General features: G+C 42.9%; 4 protein-coding genes across 7 annotated transcripts; 2 read left to right on the top strand and 2 right to left on the bottom strand.

Annotated features, from left to right (window-relative positions):
* Positions 1–272: 272 nt before the first annotated feature.
* Positions 273–8,083, bottom strand: smarcc1b (SWI/SNF related, matrix associated, actin dependent regulator of chromatin, subfamily c, member 1b). The gene is made up of 28 exons (XM_054606705.1): positions 7,814–8,083; positions 7,459–7,578; positions 6,929–7,014; positions 6,761–6,842; positions 6,577–6,669; positions 6,339–6,408; positions 6,175–6,244; positions 5,968–6,043; positions 5,456–5,581; positions 5,233–5,315; positions 5,029–5,135; positions 4,873–4,932; positions 4,685–4,713; positions 4,469–4,584; positions 4,267–4,338; positions 4,059–4,172; positions 3,608–3,761; positions 3,382–3,492; positions 3,170–3,229; positions 2,761–3,019; positions 2,589–2,660; positions 2,450–2,496; positions 2,247–2,355; positions 2,023–2,156; positions 1,252–1,386; positions 988–1,120; positions 739–843; positions 273–627 (listed from the first exon to the last, which is right to left on the bottom strand). The coding sequence occupies exons 1-28, from the start codon at positions 7,988–7,990 to the stop codon at positions 560–562; spliced, it is 2,868 nt and encodes a 955-aa protein (XP_054462680.1). The 5' UTR covers positions 7,991–8,083; the 3' UTR covers positions 273–559.
* Positions 7,875–11,739, top strand: aste1b (asteroid homolog 1b). 3 transcript variants are annotated; one of them, XM_054606707.1, is made up of 7 exons: positions 7,875–7,963; positions 8,624–8,874; positions 9,164–9,430; positions 9,556–10,550; positions 10,626–10,857; positions 10,950–11,142; positions 11,414–11,739. In XM_054606707.1, the coding sequence occupies exons 2-7, from the start codon at positions 8,637–8,639 to the stop codon at positions 11,724–11,726; spliced, it is 2,238 nt and encodes a 745-aa protein (XP_054462682.1). In that variant the 5' UTR covers positions 7,875–7,963; positions 8,624–8,636; the 3' UTR covers positions 11,727–11,739. The 3 variants fall into 3 exon arrangements, with proteins under 3 accessions (XP_054462682.1, XP_054462683.1, XP_054462681.1); XM_054606708.1 differs by lacking the exon at positions 7,875–7,963 and adding an exon at positions 8,205–8,315; XM_054606706.1 differs by lacking the exon at positions 7,875–7,963 and adding an exon at positions 8,205–8,339.
* A 570-nt stretch (positions 11,740–12,309) lies between these two features.
* klhl7 (kelch-like family member 7) lies at positions 12,310–17,795 on the bottom strand. The gene is made up of 12 exons (XM_054606711.1): positions 17,347–17,795; positions 16,904–17,006; positions 16,689–16,782; positions 16,335–16,459; positions 15,875–16,050; positions 15,430–15,604; positions 14,792–14,934; positions 14,343–14,586; positions 13,972–14,173; positions 13,371–13,468; positions 13,073–13,256; positions 12,310–12,935 (listed from the first exon to the last, which is right to left on the bottom strand). The coding sequence occupies exons 1-12, from the start codon at positions 17,473–17,475 to the stop codon at positions 12,770–12,772; spliced, it is 1,839 nt and encodes a 612-aa protein (XP_054462686.1). The 5' UTR covers positions 17,476–17,795; the 3' UTR covers positions 12,310–12,769.
* Positions 17,613–22,006, top strand: si:ch73-345f18.3 (uncharacterized). 2 transcript variants are annotated; one of them, XM_054606710.1, is made up of 4 exons: positions 17,613–17,703; positions 19,572–19,650; positions 19,779–20,000; positions 20,732–22,005. In XM_054606710.1, the coding sequence occupies exons 1-4, from the start codon at positions 17,668–17,670 to the stop codon at positions 21,118–21,120; spliced, it is 726 nt and encodes a 241-aa protein (XP_054462685.1). In that variant the 5' UTR covers positions 17,613–17,667; the 3' UTR covers positions 21,121–22,005. The 2 variants fall into 2 exon arrangements, with proteins under 2 accessions (XP_054462685.1, XP_054462684.1); XM_054606709.1 differs by lacking the exon at positions 17,613–17,703 and adding an exon at positions 19,104–19,172 and having other exon boundaries at positions 20,732–22,006.
* Positions 22,007–22,242: the final 236 nt, after the last annotated feature.

Here is a 22,242-nt window from a genome sequence, read left to right as displayed (position 1 = left end):
AGTAATTTTACCTTTTAATTAAAGTTTATAGGATTCCGTTTGTATATCATTAATATGTGGGTTGCCAATAACACGGTGCTTACTTTGGATATAAAACAAAACAAAAAAAAAGTTATATTACCGTGAGGAACAGGCTTTGGTTAAACAACTGTTGCACCATTTTAGCATTAATAAGGTAAGGTAAGTCCCTTAATGTGACTGTGTAAACAGATTTATGTCCCCACAAGACCTGTAAAAAACCCAAACACACAGACTCAGGCACACACACTCAGTTTCATGTAAAACAACTTTAATGAGCTGAGTTCAATCTTCAGATTCCTCAACTCTGACGTCAGAGCACAAATATTTCACAGATATAAGACGGACTGAGCCGTTAAACAAATACACATTAACTGCGTCTATGTGCTTGTGTGTCTATAAACATAGGAGTAGTACTGAAGAGTTACAAAGTTGACATTGCCTGATCATTTTTCGCCAGTGTTACATTGTTATACGTGTGTTTTCATTTGACGGCGGACTGGTGTATGTATATGTGTGCGCATCTTGTTTTCTGGTCAGTTCAGCTGTGACTGGATGCTGGAGGACCCGGCTGAGCTGGTGCTGTCCCATCAGGCTGTGAGGACGGGTCTGAGACAGTAACAGAAGAAGATAAGTGTCATCACACCTACAGAGTCTGACCATTCTTAAAGTTGCACCAAACAACTCTTTGAAGCTATTGCAACAGTAAGGAATACCCACACATGCCATTGGGAGCTCCTGGGTGTCGAGGGGCCATCGCCTGGGCGTTTCCTCCACCAGGCATCATCCGGTTGGGCATGGGCTGGCCTGAAGGAGGAGGCAAGGCTAAAGTGTAATGAGAGAACCCCAGATGTTAAGCGGTGGAACAAACAATAATTGAACAGATCAGAAATGAACACAAGAGGGTTTAGCCTTTTTTCTCAGAGGGCGTTTGACTTTTGGTCTGTGTGTGCATGTTTGTGGTCAGACCTGAATGCTGCATCGTGTATCCCGGCTGCCCCTGCTGCTCCCTCTGCTGGCGAACCTTTATCTCTGCCTGTTTCAGCTGCTCCGTGTGGAACGTCTGTCTCTCCGTCAGGAGCTGCTGCCGCTGCTGCTCCAGCTGCATGACACACACATATACAAACACACATCAAGTTTTATTGATGTGGAACATTTGCCATTAGTACCTTTAGACATTTAACATGATAAGAATGTAAGGTTGGGCTACAGCAGATATTTATGTTCACTCACAGCCTCTTTCTCGCGGTCCATGATGGTCTCCAGCTCCTCAAAGTGCCTCAGTTTGATCTCCAGCTTCTTCATCTGGGTCTCCACCAGCAGAGCCACCAGGGACTTTATCTTCCTCTCCTCTACTGCTGCCAAGTGCTGCAAAGATGGAGAAAGTTAGAAGAAAACAATAACCATAAATGAGTAAAGAACTGGGTGGTAAGGGCATGTGGCATTCGCAAGGTAGGAACTGAAAAGGTAGTGGAGGGGAAAACTGAGGAAGAGAAAAGAAAAGACGTGAGAGAAGGGTAGAATAGATTGGGTTTGACAGAGCCTGGCAAGGAAAGAGAGAAAAATAAATGAAGAGACTGAATGAAATAAAACGACTAAATAAATCATCAGCAACAAGGGGTGGGACGAATACTGATTTAACTCTAGTTTAGCTTTGTGTAGAAAGACTGGGCAAGAATCCTCTCTGTTACAAGGAACCATACATTTGGACTCAAACTCAATTGTTTATTTGTTTGCTATTTATTTACCTTCGGTAACCTGCATAAATACAACCTTTTTGAGATAATCCCAGTCTCTAATCGGTCTGATTTACTATATACCTTACATAAACTGAATTTTATGTGCAAAGCCAGGTCTTAAAGTGATCTCCAAAATGGTGCCCGTTTTAGCTGAAATGACCCAATTTAAAAAAATTAATATTGAAACCATTGACAACCAACCAATGACAACCAATTCTTCACTTAGCCTCCCTGTGATTGGTCCATTTTGAAGGGTGGGCTTTACCTTGGCCTTTGTGGCAGCTGAGGCCAGAGCAGCTGCTGCTGCCGTGACGACGCTGCCCTCCACCAGATCCTGCTCTATCACTCTCGCCTCATCCACATCTCCCCTCCCTACGCTCTCGTCGTCATCTCCCCTTCCTGTATCAGAGAAAGAATTTCTTTAATATAGACAGACATGCACATTTACACAAATACATTTACATACATGTACTGTACATATATTCTTACCATCTCTCTCCTCTGTAACTATATTTTCGGTATTTTCCCTTTTAACTAGTTCGCCCTCTACTTTGGCCCGAATGGGTTCCACCGTGAGCCCATCTACCCTTAAAGGGACCTGAAACAGATCCAGATGAACACACTCAAGGTTAGCCACAAAAATCACCAGCAGATTCAGTAAAACTCTCTCTGAACTCTTATTGCTGTTTCACCTGATGGGAGGTGGAGTTTGTTTCAATTATCTCTGCATCCATCGACTCTGAAAGGCAGAATTAGAGATGCATTATAGACAGCATAAAGAAATACATTTATTTCTGTGATTATGTGCATATATATTTAATACAATGTTACCTGTTTTGTCAGGCTGGTTGGACATTTCAGAGATCTTATCCACCGACTCCACCTGCACTCTGGAAAACTCCTCTGAAGACAAAAATGTAAAAATAACTACAGTGCATCATCTCACAGCCGTACAGTAATGTATGCTACACACAAATCAACACTCCTCCCTCTGTCCTCTCACCCAGTGCAGCCTTAGCTGCGGATGAAGCCACTCGTGGGTCCACCACGGATGCCAGGAAAGCCACTGTGCTCATGACGGGGTTTTCTGATTGGCTGAAAGGCACAGGCTGGTACGCCAGTGGGCCAAGGGAGGCCGAGGAGTCTTCTAGATAAGGGTCCTCTATTGGCAGACGAAGGAAGTGGAGGATACACTCGTCCTGTGTTCTGGAGCCCACATGCTCGGATACTTTGTTCCAGTCATCTCTGTACACCTCTAAGGCCTGAGAGAGACAAAGAGGAAAGACAGAGGATTAGGCAAGTGTGAGGACAAGATGCAAACCTTCAGGTCAATGATTCTCCTATAGGAAGGAAATGAGTCATGTGTAATCTAATCTTTGTTAGAAAGCCAAAAACATGAATGATTGTCTTACCTCTAAAAGCAAGAGCGTCTCTTGCTCGGTCCATTCCCTTCCTGCACTTGTACCTTTAGTCTGAGGCAGATGTCATAAAAATATATATTTTTAAATAATTAAACAGCTTTTTGGACACTTTATTACAGAAATTGAGAAAATTTGACCAAAATGTCTATAAAACAAGTTTGGGGATTAAAAAAACCAAACATGTAATTGTTACTGTGTGAGACCTTTGGGTGTTTCTTGGTGTAGATGTCGGAGCGCAGACCAAAGTTCTGGCAGTCTGAAGGCTTCTCTTTGCTTTTTTCCGGGAAATACAACATGTGCTGCGAGGCTGACACCTGCGAGAGTGAGAGCGGGCGGCAGAGTTTATCAGGAGGCATTTCAGATGATTTAAATGTGTGTTTCAGACACATCTGTGTAGAGCTGTTGTCCTGTGCTCCCTGTGTGTTTTACCTGCAGGGGTTTGTGTTGTAGGGGGGCCAGCCCGGACGGTGTGTCAGCCAGTACGTTGAAATGAGGGGTGGGTGGGGGTCCCATGGGGAGGGGCCTGCTTTCTGCATCCACCTGGTAGTTAACCAAACCCCACTGTTCCAGAAACGCATGAACCCTGGACACAAAGGTTATTATTATTCTTTCCATACATTTTACTGTATTGCAGCTGACCAACAGATGACAAAATGTAAATAGACAGACAACTAAGCACATGCTATGCTTCAAAAAAAGTAAAATAAAAAAAGCTGCTTTTGAGACGCTCCAAGAACACCACATACCACATTTTCCTTACCAACATTAACAGATTTTATTTGGTAACACATTCATATTTCAGTACACCCACATACCACACTTAATTAAGCAGATGCAGCAGACAATGCATGGTGGCAAACGCCCACACACTCAGTGTTACCTAATGACAGCACAGACGTCTCCAGTGAGGTTGCGTCTGCAGGACGTCGAACTGAGGTATTCCTGGGGGTTGAGCCGGTATGTGTCGATCATGAAGTTACGGTATGCCAGGAAGCTGCAGTGCACAAGAAATGCCATGTTTTTTGTGAAGCAATATCAATCACCTGATAGGACTTGAATAGTAAAGTCTGAATATCTGCAGTACTCACATTTCTGCCGATTTGGACTTATTCTTTCCATTGAAGAATTCAGGCAATGCGCGTTTCTCTATCGCGTGAATGCTGGAATACGTGGATAGAGAGGTTTTGAGGAATTGGGTTATAAAGTTGGGATGTAGTGAAGAAAGCTAAGTTTAGAGTAGTGTTCAATGTCAATATTCATGTATATGCATCTGTGAGTGTACCCATTTACCTGTTGTAATTGAACCAAGATGTGTAGCTTGGTATTATGATATGATGGGTTTGTTCTGTGATATTGTCCTCTACCTCTGACAGGCGAGGTATCTCCCCTCTCCCCTCCTCATCATCCTAGACACACACACATACACAGAGAGGACATTTAATAACACTTTTACATCAATTACAGCATTTAAAATCATTTGATTGAGATAAATTACATCATATTTACCCTTCCTGGGAAATCATCCTCCAGTTCATCTGAAAAAGGAAAAGTGAACGAGAGTGAAAACTCTATGTTGCATTCCCACAAACAAAAGTACAACCCTATTTCACTATTTATTTTAATGTTCTAAACAAGAAGAAACATTAAGACATGCTACATTTCTCCTCAAACATTAGTTATAACACTTAACCTACCCAGGTCAGCCATCATCCCCCCTTTGACAGGAGTATTCTCACTGTCCTTCTTCAGGTTGACTACAAGAACATAAGAAATTGTTTAGAGACAAATGGCTACTTTCCTGAATACTTTTATTTGTCTAATTTCCTGGTCACAATCTTTTAATGTTTTACCATTTTTGGGTAGTACAACCTCCTCCATGTTAGGAACAGGTGTAGGGTCCTCCATGTCTTTGGTCAAGTCCTCTTCTCGCTCTTCCTCCTGCTTTTCGCGCCTTCTCCTGTGCAAACAGACAAAAATCAATGCTCAAACCTCACCCTGAAACCTCGAACCGAAAGCATACCCTCGAGTTTGGATGAAACACTTGTTTTACTTACCCCTTCTTTCCTTTCTTTCTGCCTTCAGAGGAGGGAGGAGAGGGGGAGCGTCTTCTCTTTTTGGAGGGGGTGGATTTGGAGTCCTGCAACAGAGGGTAGAGATAAACGCAAGTCAAAGTTTAAGGGTCATTATCTGAAAATGAAAGTCTCCTTGTTGCATCAATTTTTGAGAACACCTTTTCCTTTCTGATGCCCTCTAGACCACCTACAGCTTTGCACAAACCTGGTCGTCTCTGAGGTGAATGCGCTGGCGGAAAATGATTGGTACATTCCGCTCATCCACATAATAGTCTTCTTCGTTCATCCACTCGTTGAAAACATCTGTGTCCAGAACCCAGCCGACATGGACCTGGGGCACACACACATAAACACACACACACACACACACAAAATGAGTATTAATGTGGTGCGTGCTAGTGTTCGTCATCAAGTGTCCAAAATGAACACACACCAGATCAGATCTAAGACGGTTTCCCTGCTGACTACCATTCTCTCACTAACTGTGAGCAAATTGAAAACGACATTACTCTTTGTACTGACTCCTAACATGCTACCTAGGCAGGTGAGCCAAAACGTTAATTATCTGACAATGTATTAAGCTTAATGTAATCGCATTCTGAGCTAAGTATATACGTATAGCTTGATACAGTAAAAGCAGCAGGAATCTGTAGTATGTTACTAAGTATATAGAATGGTAAAGCATCATGTTTTGTGTATGTGTGCTGTTGTACTAACCCGCCACGGCTTTTCTGATTGTGGTGGCTCTTCAACCTCTCGTTCAACATCACTTGAAGACAGCCAACTGTCATAACTGTGGAAATGTGACAATTGGCACAATAGGTAAGTATTGTGTTTGTGTATGAGTGTGTGTGTGTGTGTGTGTGTGTGTGTGTGTGTGTGTGTGTGTGTGTGTGTGTGTGTGTGTGTGTGTGTGTGCATCACCTGTCAGGGTGCTTGCCCCAGTGTACCAAGACATGTTTGTCTTTGCGCAGGACAGGACGCATCCAATCATCTGAACACAGATGTGAATGAGAATATGTATTAAGTTAAATACGTACCAAGCATTTAAAAAGATAACACACTTGCATGCACAAACTGACACTGACCTTCCTCTGTAGAAGCAGGTGAGGAGTAGATGTGGTGACTGGCGAGCGTTCGGTCCTCAGTGAGAGTACCCTGTGGAAGGACAAACCTTTAGCACAGATATTGAACCATAATGTTAGAGCTAAACGGAGTTTCATATTCTCTGTCTCAGTATACATCAGCGTATTCAATTTTTGTCCTTGATCACTCCGTCCAACACACTGTCTGCTCATCTTTAAATTCTCTTCTGCAGCACTTTACCCGGTGTTTGGTGACAATATCCGTAAGTCTGCTTGCCAGCTCCTGATCCAGTGTAGGGTCCACATACACCACAGGCATTGACATACAGTTGTTCTGTAGATGCACAAATCACAAGTAGTTCATCAGTGGTGTGTCCCTGGTAGGCAGATGTGCATGTGTGTATTTACAAGTGTGTCTATGTCACCTGGATCAGGGCTCTTTCAATAGCACCAAACATCTCAACATTTCTTTCAGTTCTTGATGGATTCTGCAAGTCAAACCTCCGCCTATAGAAGGAAGGAAGCAAGGAGATTTAACATCACTTTGAGGTCACTGCTGTGAAAAAGCTAAATATCAGGGGCACGCAACTCACCAGCCTTGCTCAGCCTTGAACTTGTAGGCAGTGCCAAGGATGTGGCAGAGTCCACCCCCTGGCCGCAGGTCCAGGAAGCACTGTGCCTGCAGAAAATCGTAAAATCAACAGTTGTGTTTATTGTTTATTACCCATCTTCTCAGATTTTCGGTCATCTTACTCTTTCCCCTCTCTAATGGGGGCCACCACTGAAAGAGGCTTTAAGATTTCCCCTTGTTATTCTAAATAAGTCAAGACTGATATCAATCAAATATCTGTTTTGTTTTTTTGTCACTTACACAGTCATACACAGTACATGGTGTAATGCAATTATTTTTTGCCTAATTCCAGGAAGCAACTAAGAAAAGGAAATGAACAAAATATGACCGCATGGATGCAGAATGATTGCAGTGCTGCTTTTATATTGACATTCAACTATAAAACAAGCCTAAACATAAATCATAAAATAAAAAGATGGAGACTGCCAATAAACCCAAAAGATATTGTAAATTCTGAAGTGTGACACTGTGGAGAGAGAGAGTGAGACTCACGGGCAGTTTGGTGAGAGCAGGACCGGTGGCTTGTCTGCCAAAGGCATCCTCCTGGAACTGCAGAAGCTGCAGGGTGACTCCTGCCAGAGCCTGACACGATGGAGCATCCACCAGCACGTACTGACGGACACACAGACAGAGATAAAGCAACCTACAACCCATTCAGACAGCCAGTTTAACTGTTCTAGGATCTGTCTAATTTGCATTTAATCTGTTGTATTTATTATTTCCAACACTCATTGACTTGATCACACACATCTCGCTGGTAAGTGTAAACCTGTTTGTTTACAGTCTGAGCCATTGGACTTGCTAGCAGGGGGCGGCTAGCTTGTGAGCTAGCTTGTGAGCTAACCACCTTTTTGTAGTGCTTCCCGACCCACTGTCGCACCACCTCCAGCTGGGCTAAAGTATCCGGACTCTCCCAGAACCGAGAAGAAGGGCTGCTGTCTTTTCTCCGATGTGTGGACGTTGCGGAGCTGGCTTGGCTTGTCCCAGGAGTGCCGAGGTTTGTTCCTCCCGACATTGTGGCCATAATTAAACAGGATTTATCTCAAACAGGAGAACAAAACTGGCTAGCGCGCTGGCTAGCTTTTTTTTTGTATTCTCGCGTTCTCTCGCGAGATGTTGCGCGATCGTCGCAGTTCGGAATAAGGGTTTCCTCTTTTTTAGTGTCTAGCTGTTTTTACATTTCCAAGTGTTTTGTTATTTAATTGGGCGCGTTTTTTGATTCAGTAGTTTATGTTTAAAACACCACGACGTGTCTGTATGTGGAATACATGTCTTTGTTTACAAACCCGGGCTTTTATTTTGAAATGTAACATTACAAGGAAGGAACTAGGAGACACATGTAAACAGAGGTGAAGAGACTTTGGAGAGCAGATGTTTGTATACATTTTACAACTCTAATGCCAAGCTGCCTGTCGAATGATTGTTTTAAAGCATACTTTAATGCGATGTGATTGTTGTTGCAGTCATTTCTGTTTAGTCATAACTTTCCAAGTGTCTGTGAGGAAATACACAGCTGACTGTCAACTCAGCAGTGGCAGAGAGTTATTTCTCTTTTCCGTCCCAGTCTATAATTGGATATCAGCAAAACTGCAGACTCCTCACACCCTTAGACTGAGTAACTTTAACCCATTCATCCTCTCACTTCATGTTTCCTCAGGCCCTGAGCTCCTATGGGTGTCCACGGTTTGACCACCTTTGTGGAGGGGAACAGAAACTTACTCCAAGATGTGAAGTTCAGGGACAGCAGCCTGGTTATTGATGGCTGCAGTCTGTATTTCCGCCTCTACTTTAACCACAGTTTGGACCAGCAGCATGGAGGGGACTATGATGCATTCGCTTGCTTGCTCACCCAGTTCTTCTCTGCGTTGGCGGCCTGTAACATCCAGCCATATGTGGTACTGGATGGAGGTAAGAAAGCTTTTGAAAAAACAAAACAGCTCCTTATATTTAAGGAAATTCATGTTTTTACCATTTATGATGTTAGTGTTTCCACGAATGTATTATTACATGCATTTTTAAATGAGACTATTTCATCAGATGTTTTGGTCTTTGCAGTTCTTTGATTAATTAACTGGATAAAACTAAAACAGTTTGCTCCCATTTGTTTAAAATGGATCAACAAGTTAATTTGAACATGTACAAAGTTTGTCTGCAGTTTTAACACACAAACATCTGTCTTTTTCTTTGTGGTTGTTAGGGATTGACCCAAGTGACAAGAAGTTTCCCACTCTGCGTCAGCGTCTGCAGTCCAAGATAAAGGAGGCAGACAGTCTCTCCCATGGCCGCAATGGCTCTGTTCTCCCCATCCTCACAAGAGATGTTTTCATCCAGGTCCTCATCCAGAGCGGTGTCCCACTGGTCCAGTGTCCAGCTGAGGCTGATTGGGAAATTGCATGTTTGGCTCGCCAGTGGAACTGCCCAGTTCTGACCAATGACAGTGATTTTTACATCTTTGATCTGCCAGGTATGGGTAGCGACAGGAGTTTTTGTACATGACAAATCTGCCTTTGTAATGAATGGTTAGGATGGTTATCTCACATGAGGCTATGCTGTTGTTTTACATCATTTTTATGTGCTTTGTTTTCTTAGGTGGTTACCTGCCTCTCAGTTCCTTCCAGTGGACCAACCTTAACGGTAAAGCCTCTCACCGCTACATCTCGGCCCGTTGCTACACCACTAACGGGCTGTGTCGCCGGTTTGGCGGCATGAACAAGGATTTGCTTCCCTTATTTGCCGTCCTTGCTGGTAATGATTACGCCATGCCAAAAGATGCTGAAAAAATCCTAGATCTGATCAGTGTGAGTGGATTAGGGAGAGGTGGTGGCAAAGGTAGAGCACCTGTTTCCCGCATTGAGGGTTACCTCCACTGGCTGTCCTCTTTTTCAAATTCAGCAGCTGCACTGGAGGAAGTCAGCATTCTTATGGGGGAGGGAGGTGGAGGCGTACGGGGCAAGAGAGGACAGAAGGGGGGGCTCAGTTCACAGCTGTGGGCGGGTATGCAGGAGTACCACATCACCACTCAAAGCTCTCTGGCTCACTGGTTCTCTGAAGGTAAGGCAGCTCCTGGAGGGTGGACCTCTCTGCTGCCAGAGTGCCTGTCGCTGGCTGCAGCTCAGGGACTATTGGCTCCCTTGGTGGTAGATGCCCTGGTGATGCGAAGGGTCCTGCTCATCCCGCAGGTGGAAAACAGCAGGCTAGCCAGCAGCCATTGCAGTGCCAGTGCCATACGCCAGGCTATATATGGTATATTACTGCAGAAAGGCCAAGATGTCCAGGCACAGGATATGAGGGTGCATGAAAACATCAGCCAGGGTATGAGAGGTGGGAGAGGCCGAGGGGGAAGGGGGCGAGGAGGGGGTCAGGTTGTTGGAGGTAGGGGTCAGGTAATTATTTCACCCACACAGCTGGGTGTTGATTCAGGATTTGGCATTGAACAAGCAGCTGGTGCAGCTCTAGTATCAGCCCAGGGCTATAGTGCTCCCGTGTGTGTGGAGGAGTACGACCGCATGGATCTGCACCTGAAGAAAAACCAGTTAGAAGCACATCCGCTCAGAACCCCCGTACTTCTAGCCACACTCGGCCAGGTATGACAAGAACATTTATGTATGTTTACTTTTTAAAGGCAATTATTTATTTACATTTCCCATAATTTTATCCAGGCTCCTGTGAAAGTTCGTCTCGGTGTCCTGTTAGAAGTCTTGGGACTGAAGGAGTCTGCCCTGGCTCCTGTTCCTCTCCACCTAAGCCTGGTCGTAGCAGTGACAGCCTTCTGGCTCCGAGAGGCCAAACCAACACCCTCACAGCTCCAGCTCCAGGCTCTGGTGCTTGGCATAGTTTACGGAGAGCTGTCCCGGAGCAACCAGCCTGGAGCTGCCCACCACCAACATACAGGTTAGTTGTGTTGTATCTTTTGTGTTGCTCCACAAGGTCACAAACACTTTGTTTCTCAATAATGACAATGTCGCTGCTGTGTATCATGCTAGTCCCACAGCTTAACTGGGCTGCAGAGCGCAACGTGTGGGCATGGCTGGATCGACAACGCGTGAGGCCAGGGGAGAGGCGGGGCTTGGATATCGGAGCGGCTCACAGTTTCAGCCAATGGCAGGCCTGCCTCTGGAGTGCACTGTGTCTTAATCAGCTATTGCTGCAGCCACTGCCTGAACCCCACCTGTCATGGTAAGGCACAAAGCAAGAAAATAAACTTTTGAGTTGACCTTTTTTGCTATCGATTCAACTTTTGGTTATTTATTTGATTATTAGTAGTAAAGAATGCCCATCACAATTTCTCACATGCCCATGGTGACATCATCTAATTGTTTTTTAATGATTATTTGAGAGACATTTTCAAATTCCATTCACCTCGATCTGCAGATAACATGGTTAAGTGGAAACAAATATTCTTTTTGAAATGTGTTTGCCTCCCTCTCCTTCTCTGTGTGTGCCTCAGGTTGTACAGTGGTACGTTGGTGCACGGTCTCCTCAAGTATCTGAGAGGAGGCCAGGCGGCTGAATCTCTCCTCGTTGGGGGTTCCTTTTCCGGACTGCTCTACTTATCCTTGCTGGACACTGTGAGGAGCTGCAGCTTTAAGACCCATCCTTCCTCTTCGGCAGCAGCGAGGGGGAAGAGAGGCGGAGGCCGGGGAAGGAGAGGAAGAGGAAGAGGGGGAGCTGGAAGAGGAGGAAGGGGAAGGGGGAGAGGGACTGAGGAGATAAACAACAGGTTTTCTCTTCTGATGAGCGACGAGGAGTCTGACGATTGATGAGGAGGCAGAGAAAAATGAACTGTTCGATATGAAGCACCTGCGTGGGGCCAAATGAGGGGGGGACATTCCAGTGTTTTAGCAAACACACTCAGGGAATGCTACAAAGTCATTTCACAAGTGAAGAACACCACTGAACTCAAGTCAAGTGGTCAGCATATCAAGCAACATGTCAGATCACTTTTCACAAAGCAAACTCGAGCCATATTTTAACGACCTAAGTAATGTCCCTGTATTTAATGCATGTTTTCACCTGATATTTTTATTCAGTGAAGTCAACACAAACTTTTAACAGTAAATGTAAAAGTGTCTTATTTTATCATCCCTGTTGACCAGAAAGTTGTATGGCAGCTTATATCATCTTAATGAGCAGCTTATGAAATCTTCTTTATCACAGATGCCTTCTTACTCCTGAATTTGGTATTCTGATTTACTCATCTTTCTATAATAAAAAAATATATAAATCAAACTCAGACACATTTTATTTTATCACATACAGCTAGTTTTTACTTGTAAACACATGGCGAGAAAAAATGTTTTCACATTAAATATGAACACAACCAAGCTTCAACTATTCATAAATGCAGTATATCTACAGTCCGTAACAGTACTTTATTCCCAAACAATAAAAACAACATTATAAAGTTCTTTAAACTAAAGACCAAAAAAATCAAATAAAAAATGTCTCCGACTGTACACTCCAATCTGTTTTTCTTTTCTAGTATACATCCTAACAACCCTCGCTCATTAAAAGTCTCCTTGTCCCCTTTAACATAAATTTGTGGGATAGTGTCCCACTGGCACTTTAACAGTGGGACCTACAATTCTGGCACAGTTAAAAGTTAAAAAGAAATGTAGCTACTCAACAAAGTTAAAGAAAACATGCCCAGTTGTCTGCCTAAATGCACACGTGAATATTCACATTAGAAGAGGAGCAGTCCGTCATTGCCTTCTGTAAATCAGCTCCAGAGGCCGCTGGAGGCCAAACGCATCAAACGTCATCAAACATAACAACTTAACATACACTGAATCTTCCTCTTGTCCTATGAGGATGTTGAGGTTGTGGCAGGTGAAGCGGCCGTGGCTGCAGCGTGTGACTGAGAGTCTATGAGGTCCATGTCCTCGTCTTCGTTAACTCCGCACGTGTCGACCACACAGATCAGGCAGCTCGTGACGGGAAATGCTCTCACCTTACTGCAAGTCACCCACCTGAACAGAGAAGAAAACGCAGGTTTAAGCATGCTATTATTTAATGTCATAGATTCCCAGTTTGCCCATTAGTGACAGAAATCAATGTCTATTTATTCATTTGTTTTATTTTAGTATTATTCATTTAATACACTGACCTATCAGTTTCAGTGTGGTACTCCAGGACGTGTCCGAGCCGCCCCACACCTTGAAACCCTGCCAGCACATAGATGACCTCGCCGACCGCTGCACACTTCACCGTTACACCTCGCCACGGCATCGCAGCAGCAGCACGCCACTCATTACTGGCAATGTCGTAGTACTCCACCGAGTCCAGTCCACCTAGAATTAACAACACAGACAATAACAGTACCATACTGATGCCACATATGCTACATCTACTATGTTGAATGGTAGTGTTACAGTACTATTTTAGTAATATCATTTTTTTTGTACCCAAAGCTCCCTGCCCTCCAACAGCGTAGATCCTGGTGTTGACCGCCACCAGCCCATGGTTCTTCCTGGCCTCCTTCATCCCAGACAACTCCCTCCACCTGAGGGCAGAAAGGTGGAGACAGAGAGAGGGAAAAGGAAGGTATTGAGGAGAAGATAACAACAGTAGCAGGTCATTATTATATAGCACTTCAGTGTGAATGTGCATATGATTATTGTCAGGTATAAACTTCATGTCTCCCTGCTCTTTTGAGGAGAAATTTGACCTCCTGGCCTGAAAAGCTTTTCCAATATGAAATCCATTTGATAGAATAAAAAAAAATGATTGTCAAACTAAAAAGAAGGCTATTTATCCTCTTTCCTGAGATATTTTGGGGATGCACAGTTTTTACCAAACAATATTGATTGATATACAGACTGTAAATAAATAAGAAATGTCTTCACATCGTCCTTGCGTTGTCTCCAAGTACATAGCAATAAGGCAGCAGTGTTTCCCCTTATATCCCTTTTCACTATCCCATTCATAAACACTGTAAACAAACCAGCGACTAAAATAAATTCCTTCGGGTTGTATGGTTCTAAACTGTATGTTTGTGTGACTCACTTTTGAGTGTTGGGGTCGTAAACCTCACAGTTGTTGAGGACCCTGCCAGACACATTGTTGCCCACCGTGCCTCCACAGACGTATATGAGCCCGTCGGCCTCCACTGAGCCGTGGCTGCAGCGAGCCATCAGCATGCTGGTTTTCACCTGCCAAGACTCTGTTCGTGTGTCATAGCATTCGAAAAGGTCGAGGGCAGAGCTTCCTGCAGACACACAAGTACAGTACACAACACCACAATTAAAGGCTTTGAGGAGGGGATTGACTTTTCACCCATGAAAGATCATCAATATCTACAACCCCTAACACACTCAGAAAACAGGCAAACATCCCCAACCCCAGATCCCGAGTTCACCCCTTACACCTCTCTGTACTCACCCACTTCCGACCCCCAGATGTGTAGATCTTGCCCTGGGCAGCGCAGGCAGCGAGGCTATCGCGAGGCGTGGGCGGCCCCAGCTTGGAGTACCAGCTGTCCTTCAGGACGTTGTAGCAGTCCATGCGCTTGATGGGGAAGAGCTGTGAGCCGCCCAGGATGTAGACCACGTTGTCCCAGAAGATGGCTGTGGCGTCTCGGCGCTTCTCGAAGGGGCAGCGGATGTCTGTCCAGGTAGAGTCCTGCATGCAAAGCCAGACTTTAACCCTGGCTAATATTTTCATTTTAATAGACTTTACTATTCAAACCAATAGCTGAAATACTTGTTTCTGCAATATCTGATCTCATTTTTCAACCAAAACCCAACATTAAAGTTCAGATGTTTCACAATTTAATATTATATGAGAGTATATATCTATACAAAATGTACTGACTTAAGCACAGTACCTTTGGGTTGAAGTAGCGGCAGGACTGAGGCTGAGAGCCTCCAAACAGAGCGATGCGGTAGTCGTGCTTCTTGCGTCGCGGTCGGCTGCTCTCGCCCAGATCCTCCCGATCCTCCAGGGACAGCAGATGGTAGCGCATCCCACCTGGTACCAAAGCACAGGCTGTTTGATTTTTGCTGTGTGTGCGTGCTGCTGTCAACCCAGGAGTCCATAGCGCTATGCTTTTGCATCCGTTCAAACTTGCTCTCATGAATCTGAATCTACAATATGAGACAATGTACGTCACATTGGAGACATGAAGTCATTGTTGGGGATTTCATTAATGCTTGTTTACACAATTTGTGGTGGCGGCTCATATGTTATAAATCTGGGAGAGACCTGCCAAAACCTTGAATTTAACCCTCAATATTAAAAATGATCTTACTACTATAATAGAGTATGATGCGGCCAGTTTAGATCCAGAGTAATGTAACATTTTACACACAGACAATGTCAACTGTTTCCTCATTACAACAATGTTTTGGTGTCCCATGATTACAATACACCCACTTCTGTGTGTGTTTCCAATGTCTGTTTGTAAATTATGATTTTCTAGGTTGCTGTGTGTGTGTGTGTGTGTGTGTGTGTGTGTGTACTCACTGATGACCATCTTGAGACACTGTGGGTTGTCCTGGATGAGGGGCTCAGCCTGCACCGTCTTGGAGAGGAAGGTTTTGGAGACCAGAGGAAAGCGAACACATCCCAACACCTCCACCATGTACTGCTGTCTGTTACACACATCGTACTTCAGCCAGCGCACTGCTGCGTCATAAATCTGGACACAAACGCAACAACAAAACATGTTGGAGCATACAGATTATAGTTGGTAGTGATTTTAGCCTGTCAGCTTTGTCTTGATAGTAATCTAAGTTGTATAATGATATACTTCTCATAATTTGATAAGTCCTCGATCTATGGCACCAACTACTGTACCAACAGTTAGTTTTTATAAACACCTCAGAATTTTTTTCTTTAGCTTATTCAAAAAAAATTCAAGCATTAAAGAAATGAAGCATATGCTCAATGAATGTGTGCATGTGTGTACCTGGGCCTCAGCACGGACAGTGAGTTTGTCCTGGTGCAGTAGGTGTGTGAGCTGTGAAACATTAAGTTGCAGGAACTCATCCAGTTTGTAGACTTCAGTGAAGTGGAGCTCAAAGAAGTCCTCTGCTGCCGCCTTCAGCTCGGGACAGTCCATGCAGTCTGCCAGGGAGGAAATACCTGCAGGATAACAGGATAAGGATCAGTCAGTCAATCTAATGAGTTACATGAAGTGATCCAAAACAAAAATGTAATTTTTGTCAAAACAAAAAAACTCTTAATTGTACAAACCATGCACAAGTACCAGCTAAACTCATTCAGTTGGAATTGTTGGGCCCTCAGTAGTAGTTCTAGTTTAATAATTGATGCTGGCATCTCAATAAATTAAGGCTCAAAGGGCTTAGCAAATTGTGGGTAAAAGCAAATAAGATGTGATTTAACCTTAATTGTATTTTTGTTCTTACCGAGGCAGTTTGTTGCATCAATTTGTCCTTTGAGGAACTCCACACACATCTTCTTCACAGGCTCGATCTGGTACTGGTTGGCTGCATCCAGCAATGACTGGACGTTACTGCTGTTCACAGAAATCCTGGCACACACACACATACACACACACTTTATCATTAAAGAGGTGTTTCTGATGAAATCATGTGAAAGTCAGTTAAAGAGGATTGACTAATCTGCTGTTAAGCTTAGCAGTTGGTGTAAGCAATTACACCACAGTCTAATTTTTCACATTTTTCAGATGAACTGTATGCCTCAAAACAACCACTCCTATGTGCCACCATTGACGTTCTATTTTCAGCCAAGATTCTTACCGAGCTGTGTAGATAAATTCAATCAACAGCTCAATGATCTCAGGTTCGGCACTCCTGAGCTCCACCTCATGGGACATCGACTCCATCATCCTGGCTGGAGGTGAGTAAAAATAGAAGTAGATTTCATAGAAAATAGAAACGCATCAGAAATGATATTCCTGCTATACTTGGCAGCGTGTCTGTCCTGTCAATGGTGCTTTTGTGTCCACACTTACTGGTGAACATGAGGCTGAAGAAGTGGCTGGCAGCAGCCAACACTACTCTGTGGGCAGGGAAGTGTTTCCCCTGAACCACCAGGGTGACATCACAGAGGGTACCCTGGAGAAAACACAAACAACAATCAGGACAGGGAGGGACACATGGCAAGCCATGTTAACGAGATACACTCTTCTCCACACACACACACACACACACACACACACACACACACACACAACAGTCATTTTTTTACATTAGATTATAGTCATTTAGCAGATGCTTTTATCCAAAGCGACTTACAATAACTGTATTCAACATAGGTATATTCTCTCTCTCACACACACACACACACACACACACACACACACACACACACACACACACACACACACACACACACACACACACACACACACACACACACACACACACACACACACACACACACACACACACACACCTGTTTCCTCAGGTTGTTCATGACTCCCATGATGCTGGACAGCTGTCTGAAGCCCTCCTTGATGGCACACTTCCTCTCGCTCTTCTTCTTGGTGCTCGCCGCCTTCTCTGGAGAGGCCACCCCCGTCATGTCAGCCTGATTAATGTAATCTGTTCAGGTCAATTAAAAACAGCCTCAGCACCACTGCCAGCAGTGTGCAGCCTCTTTGTTGTCGCTCAGCTTATTGGGATTTCTTTTTTTTTTTACTAAAAATGCAGCCAGTTTTACGGCAGCTTCTCCTGAACAACTCGCAGGGAGAAAATCAAAACGAAAATCATAAAGATGAACTTTCTGCTGTGTCATATAGTGATAAAACCGGTAAGATTTCGTCTCCAGCTGGAGTTGTGGTTTTCTTCTTCTTCTTCTACTCCTTTTTCTTTTGCGTCGTCTTCTTCTTCTTCTGCTTTAAATGGCGGTTAGCAAACAGCTTTCGGGTGCATTACCGCCACCCACTTATCTGGAGTGTGGACTAAGGATCCACAGTCTCTCTAAACCCGCAACAAAACGAAGAAAACAAGATAATTAACCAAACAAAAGGAAAGGAATGGAGAAAATTCTCAATTTTTTTCATTAGTCCTGTTTACCCTAAATACTCAACAGTTTCAACAACATTTGTCACTATAATTGCCTGACATTTTCCTCTCCAATCTCTCTTTAAGTCTCAATGAATCGTACTTCTGACAGAACTATAAAACATGGTCCACAGTTTCTTCTTCTTCACAAAATTCACATTTCCACTATTTTGATTTCCAATAACATAGAGGTTCAGACCAGCATGACCATTCCTTAGTTATAATCCGTGCATGCATTCTCTAAACCCTTGTGTTTATTAAAAAAAAAAAAAGTACTACTGCCATATCTTTCTGTTTTGTCCCTTTATCACCACTTTAGCTTCTGGCTTACTTATATTGACATTAATGTTATTTCTCACACTCTTCAAAGCCCCTTTTGTTGCTTTATCCGCCTTCTCCTTCCCATCCCAACTCCAACTTGGGCATGGACCCACACAAGAGTTACAGACAGCCCCATCAGATGAATTCTGGATAGTGATTGTAGTATTTCATACAGTAAATCCTCTCTACTCCTGAAGTGACACAATGTCAAACTAATTAATACTGCACATGATTCTTGTGCAGTAACTACTCTCTCTGGCCTGATGTCATCTACCCCATGTAAGCTAATAACTATATGGCCATACAGCAGTCCAGTCATTGAAATCCATATCCTCACTCCCTCCCTCTCCATCAATATTCCCTGCTGTCCTTTGCTCACTCACAACTTCTACAAACAAAATCTCTGTCCACCACCCAACCCAAGATCCTCTTGTTCTTGTTCCAACACCAGAAAAAGATAAGTAACTAATTAACCTGTAGGATTGCGGAACAGATAGGTGCTTTGAAACTGTCAGTAGATCTATCGGGAATCATTTTGGTACTCAAAAACTTGAGTTGTTTGTATCCCTTTGAATGTCGACAATCAGATAATATAAGACAGTGATACAGATAATGGCACCAGCAGGGTTGTGTTTACCACCTGTAGGCAAACCTGTCCTGTGACGTTCATATCTGTACAGTAATCCAGAAAAAACAACACATAACCAGGAAGAAAACAATTTCAGAAGTCCCATGACGTCGACGTCATGGGAATGTGCGGACTACAGATGCATTGTCAGAAATTATTGACCTGAAAGTAAATTGAGAGAGGGCTGCAGATAAAAAAAGAAAAAAAAAGAAATGCTGCGTTTTCTCTGCTGTTGCTGCTTCTCAAGTGAAAACTCCGCCACCGAGGTTTGTGTTTCATGACTTTTCATGTCAATGTTGACGCGTTCTGTTCAAATGCAGGCGAGACACTTGATCACTGCGTTGCTTCAGTGAGATTACTGCATCAACCCCATAGTTAATGTGTCTTAATCTTGATTTTACATTTGTCACAGAAAAGTCTATTCGTTTTGTCTCATAAGATAAGACAAGAAAGGGTCATCTAACTATAGTTGTGTTGTTCTGTCACAAACACAAAGTGCAGAGGTAGCCTACTAGAACCTTGAATTATAATACAAGTTCTCCATATAGTAAATATGTGACACACTTGAAATACACTGGGTTGGTGATCTGAGTTGTCTCTTATTGAAAAGTGCTATTTAAAAAAAACATTTATGTAAAGAAAACAATTCTGCTGTTATTCTTTAGAGGCAGCCTCTCCTGCACCCCAGACCATCTGACCTGACTGGAGCTGGATCAGCCAGGCAGACCCGGCCAGCGCACAGTGGTACATAACATATCTAAATGTTAAAGTCTTTCTCTCAGAACTGTACACTTCCAATGCACACACTCATGTATGAATTTGAACTATATGGGTTTGTGCCTGTTGTGTGATACTCTTCCCTCCCCCCCCAGATGCACAGACAGAGAAGCGGATTGGCAGGCTGGTGATGAGGCGAGTTTGTGTGCCAGATTTGGACCAGAAGTTTTCTGACGTGGCCGAGATCTTCAACGAACAGCACGAGCGCTATGAGGCCATGGTCCGACATATCAGGAACCTGCGTCAGAGCTGCGGGTGTAACTACAATGATACTCTGGCTTTAGACGAATGTTTGGGGACCATCAGAGCTGAGCATGGTAAGCGAGAGCTCCCTGCCAGTGCAGGCAATGTTATTATTATATTCCTTTATTGATCCCCATGGGGAAATTCAAGTGTTGCAGCAGCTCAACTACACAGACACAGACAATAAATACACATACTATACAACTACACAGACAATAATACACATACTATACAACTACACAGACAATAAATACACATACTATACAACTACACAGACAATAAATACACATACTATACAACTACACAGACAATAAATACACATACTATACAATAAATACTACACAACTACACAGACAATAAATACATACTATACAACTACACAGACAATAAATACACATACTACAACTACACAGACAACTACACATACAATAAACTACACATAAATACTATATACAACTACACAGACAATAAATACACATACTATACAACTACACAGACAATAAATACACATACTATACAACTACACAGACAATAAATACACATACTATACAACTACACAGACAATAAATACACATACTATACAACTACACAGACAATAAATACACATACTATACAACTACACAGACAATAAATACACATACTATACAACTACACAGACAATAAATACACATACTATACAACTACACAGACAATAAATACACATACTATACAACAAAATAAAGATAGATAGATGCCAGGTTTCCTTACTTTGATTATCAGTTTCCTTGGTTTGTCTGTTTCAATCTCCATCTCTCCCCACTTTTAGAGACCAGGTACAGGGTCTCCCTTAAGATAAAGGGCTATGACTTCACCCTCAATGTGGTTCCTGTGATTGAAGGTGAGGAGGAACCAATGCCTCCACACCTGCAATTGGCCAAGGATGAAATGAAGCGCACTTCTGAAGACGCCAAAGCCACCATCTCAAAGGGTACCACACTTCAAGAGTTGATTGGCTGGCTGCTCCGTAGCAAAGATCAAATGGCTGAGCAAGTGAAAGTGGCAGCGGTAACACACCAAGAGCAAGGAAGACTGCATGAGAACCTGGAGGAGAACTTGAAGGAAGTGAGGAGGGCGAAGGAGTTGTCGCTGGGATACAGACAACAAGCCGGGGAAGTTTTCACTGAGGCTGCACAGATAGCAGGGGCTTATCTGTAGTTTATGCACTTATTATATTCTCAATTTGTATCCACCAATCACAATACACGGGTACAGGATTCAAATATTCACAGAGGTTATGCACAATTATGCACACACAAAACGTCATTTAAATGTGCCAAGTATTCTCTCTGCTTTGCCGGCCATTGCAGCCTCTTGTATGATAAGACTTTCACTTATGTCTTTGTTTTAAATGTTTTGTTAACTTTTAATAAATAAAGCAGATACTCACTTTAACAATTAAACTAAATTGTCTGTGCAAAGACAGTATTTTCCTGGATGGGTGTAATCTTACCAGCTAACATCAGGGGGCATTGCAGACTTACTTATTTTAGCAGTTGCCTTTATAGTCATATTCTTCAGATCAAGTCTGTTTTTCAGAAATTACACTATATGGATAAAGAATCCCTAAATAACAGAATAAGGTATCAAAAAATGAATCTCTTGGTATTTTTTAAGATTTTTTTTACCTTATTAGACACTTACATTTTCCACAAATGTTGCCACAAGGAAAGATTGTTATAATGTCTTCCCTAATTCAATAGAGAGCAGGATGCAGTCAGGTCTCAGTCTTGAATAGAAGCAATGGTAATTGGACCAGAGGTTTGTTGTGACTGTAGTGTTTTCGAGGGAGCAGATTTGCTGATTGTTGTCAACAAAAGCCCATGCATTTATTAATTGATTAAAAACCACAGCTTTCCATCTGCTATTAATGTGAAAGCAAACAAACACATGGTCATATGCCATCTTGATAATTAATTTCGGATAATCCATTGTTCCAGTGGTCATGGTCAAGTGGTCATGCATTATTTATTCAACGATTTAGAGTCCGGCTTAAGCGTTGAACTTTACAGATTAATGTGGCCTTAAAGTGTGCGAGATGAAGTGAGTAAAACCTGAGAATGAATCTCTAGATGTAAACGTTTGGGAAATAAAACAAGTAAATTGACAACATTTAATAAAAAAAAAAAAAATGTATATGTTTAATAAAGGCAATCTATATGAATTATGAACTTCTTGACTTTGATTCCTTGTTTGTGCGACAAAATTGTTAAAACATGGTAACTGATTATGTTCATGATTAAAATGTGAATATATTTTAATTAAACAAATCAAAGGCAG

The sequence above is a fragment of the Anoplopoma fimbria genome, chromosome 10 (assembly GCF_027596085.1).
Source record: "Anoplopoma fimbria isolate UVic2021 breed Golden Eagle Sablefish chromosome 10, Afim_UVic_2022, whole genome shotgun sequence".
In the NCBI taxonomy this organism is placed as follows: domain Eukaryota; kingdom Metazoa; phylum Chordata; class Actinopteri; order Perciformes; family Anoplopomatidae; genus Anoplopoma; species Anoplopoma fimbria.
This window is presented reverse-complemented; position numbering and strand designations above follow the sequence as displayed.

Excerpts from the sequence above, each read along its gene's own strand:
- smarcc1b (XM_054606705.1), bottom strand. The coding sequence starts at position 7,990 with ATGGCCACAATGTCGGGAGGAACAAACCTCGGCACTCCTGGGACAAGC. Across the intron at positions 7,579-7,813 it reads TCGGGAAGCACTACAAAAAG|TACGTGCTGGTGGATGCTCC; the intron begins GTGGTTAGCTCA and ends TGTGTCCGTCAG. Across the intron at positions 3,493-3,607 it reads TACAACACAAACCCCTGCAG|GTGTCAGCCTCGCAGCACAT; the intron begins GTAAAACACACA and ends TCACTCTCGCAG.
- aste1b (XM_054606707.1), top strand. The coding sequence starts at position 8,637 with ATGGGTGTCCACGGTTTGACCACCTTTGTGGAGGGGAACAGAAACTTA. Across the intron at positions 10,551-10,625 it reads TTCTAGCCACACTCGGCCAG|GCTCCTGTGAAAGTTCGTCT; the intron begins GTATGACAAGAA and ends AATTTTATCCAG. Across the intron at positions 11,143-11,413 it reads CCTGAACCCCACCTGTCATG|GTTGTACAGTGGTACGTTGG; the intron begins GTAAGGCACAAA and ends TGTGTGCCTCAG.
- klhl7 (XM_054606711.1), bottom strand. The coding sequence starts at position 17,475 with ATGACGGGGGTGGCCTCTCCAGAGAAGGCGGCGAGCACCAAGAAGAAG. Across the intron at positions 16,460-16,688 it reads GAATTTATCTACACAGCTCG|GATTTCTGTGAACAGCAGTA; the intron begins GTAAGAATCTTG and ends TGTGTGTGCCAG. Across the intron at positions 16,051-16,334 it reads TGATGCAACAAACTGCCTCG|GTATTTCCTCCCTGGCAGAC; the intron begins GTAAGAACAAAA and ends GTTATCCTGCAG.
- si:ch73-345f18.3 (XM_054606709.1), top strand. The coding sequence starts at position 19,119 with ATGCTGCGTTTTCTCTGCTGTTGCTGCTTCTCAAGTGAAAACTCCGCC. Across the intron at positions 19,173-19,571 it reads GTGAAAACTCCGCCACCGAG|AGGCAGCCTCTCCTGCACCC; the intron begins GTTTGTGTTTCA and ends GTTATTCTTTAG. Across the intron at positions 19,651-19,778 it reads GACCCGGCCAGCGCACAGTG|ATGCACAGACAGAGAAGCGG; the intron begins GTACATAACATA and ends CTCCCCCCCCAG.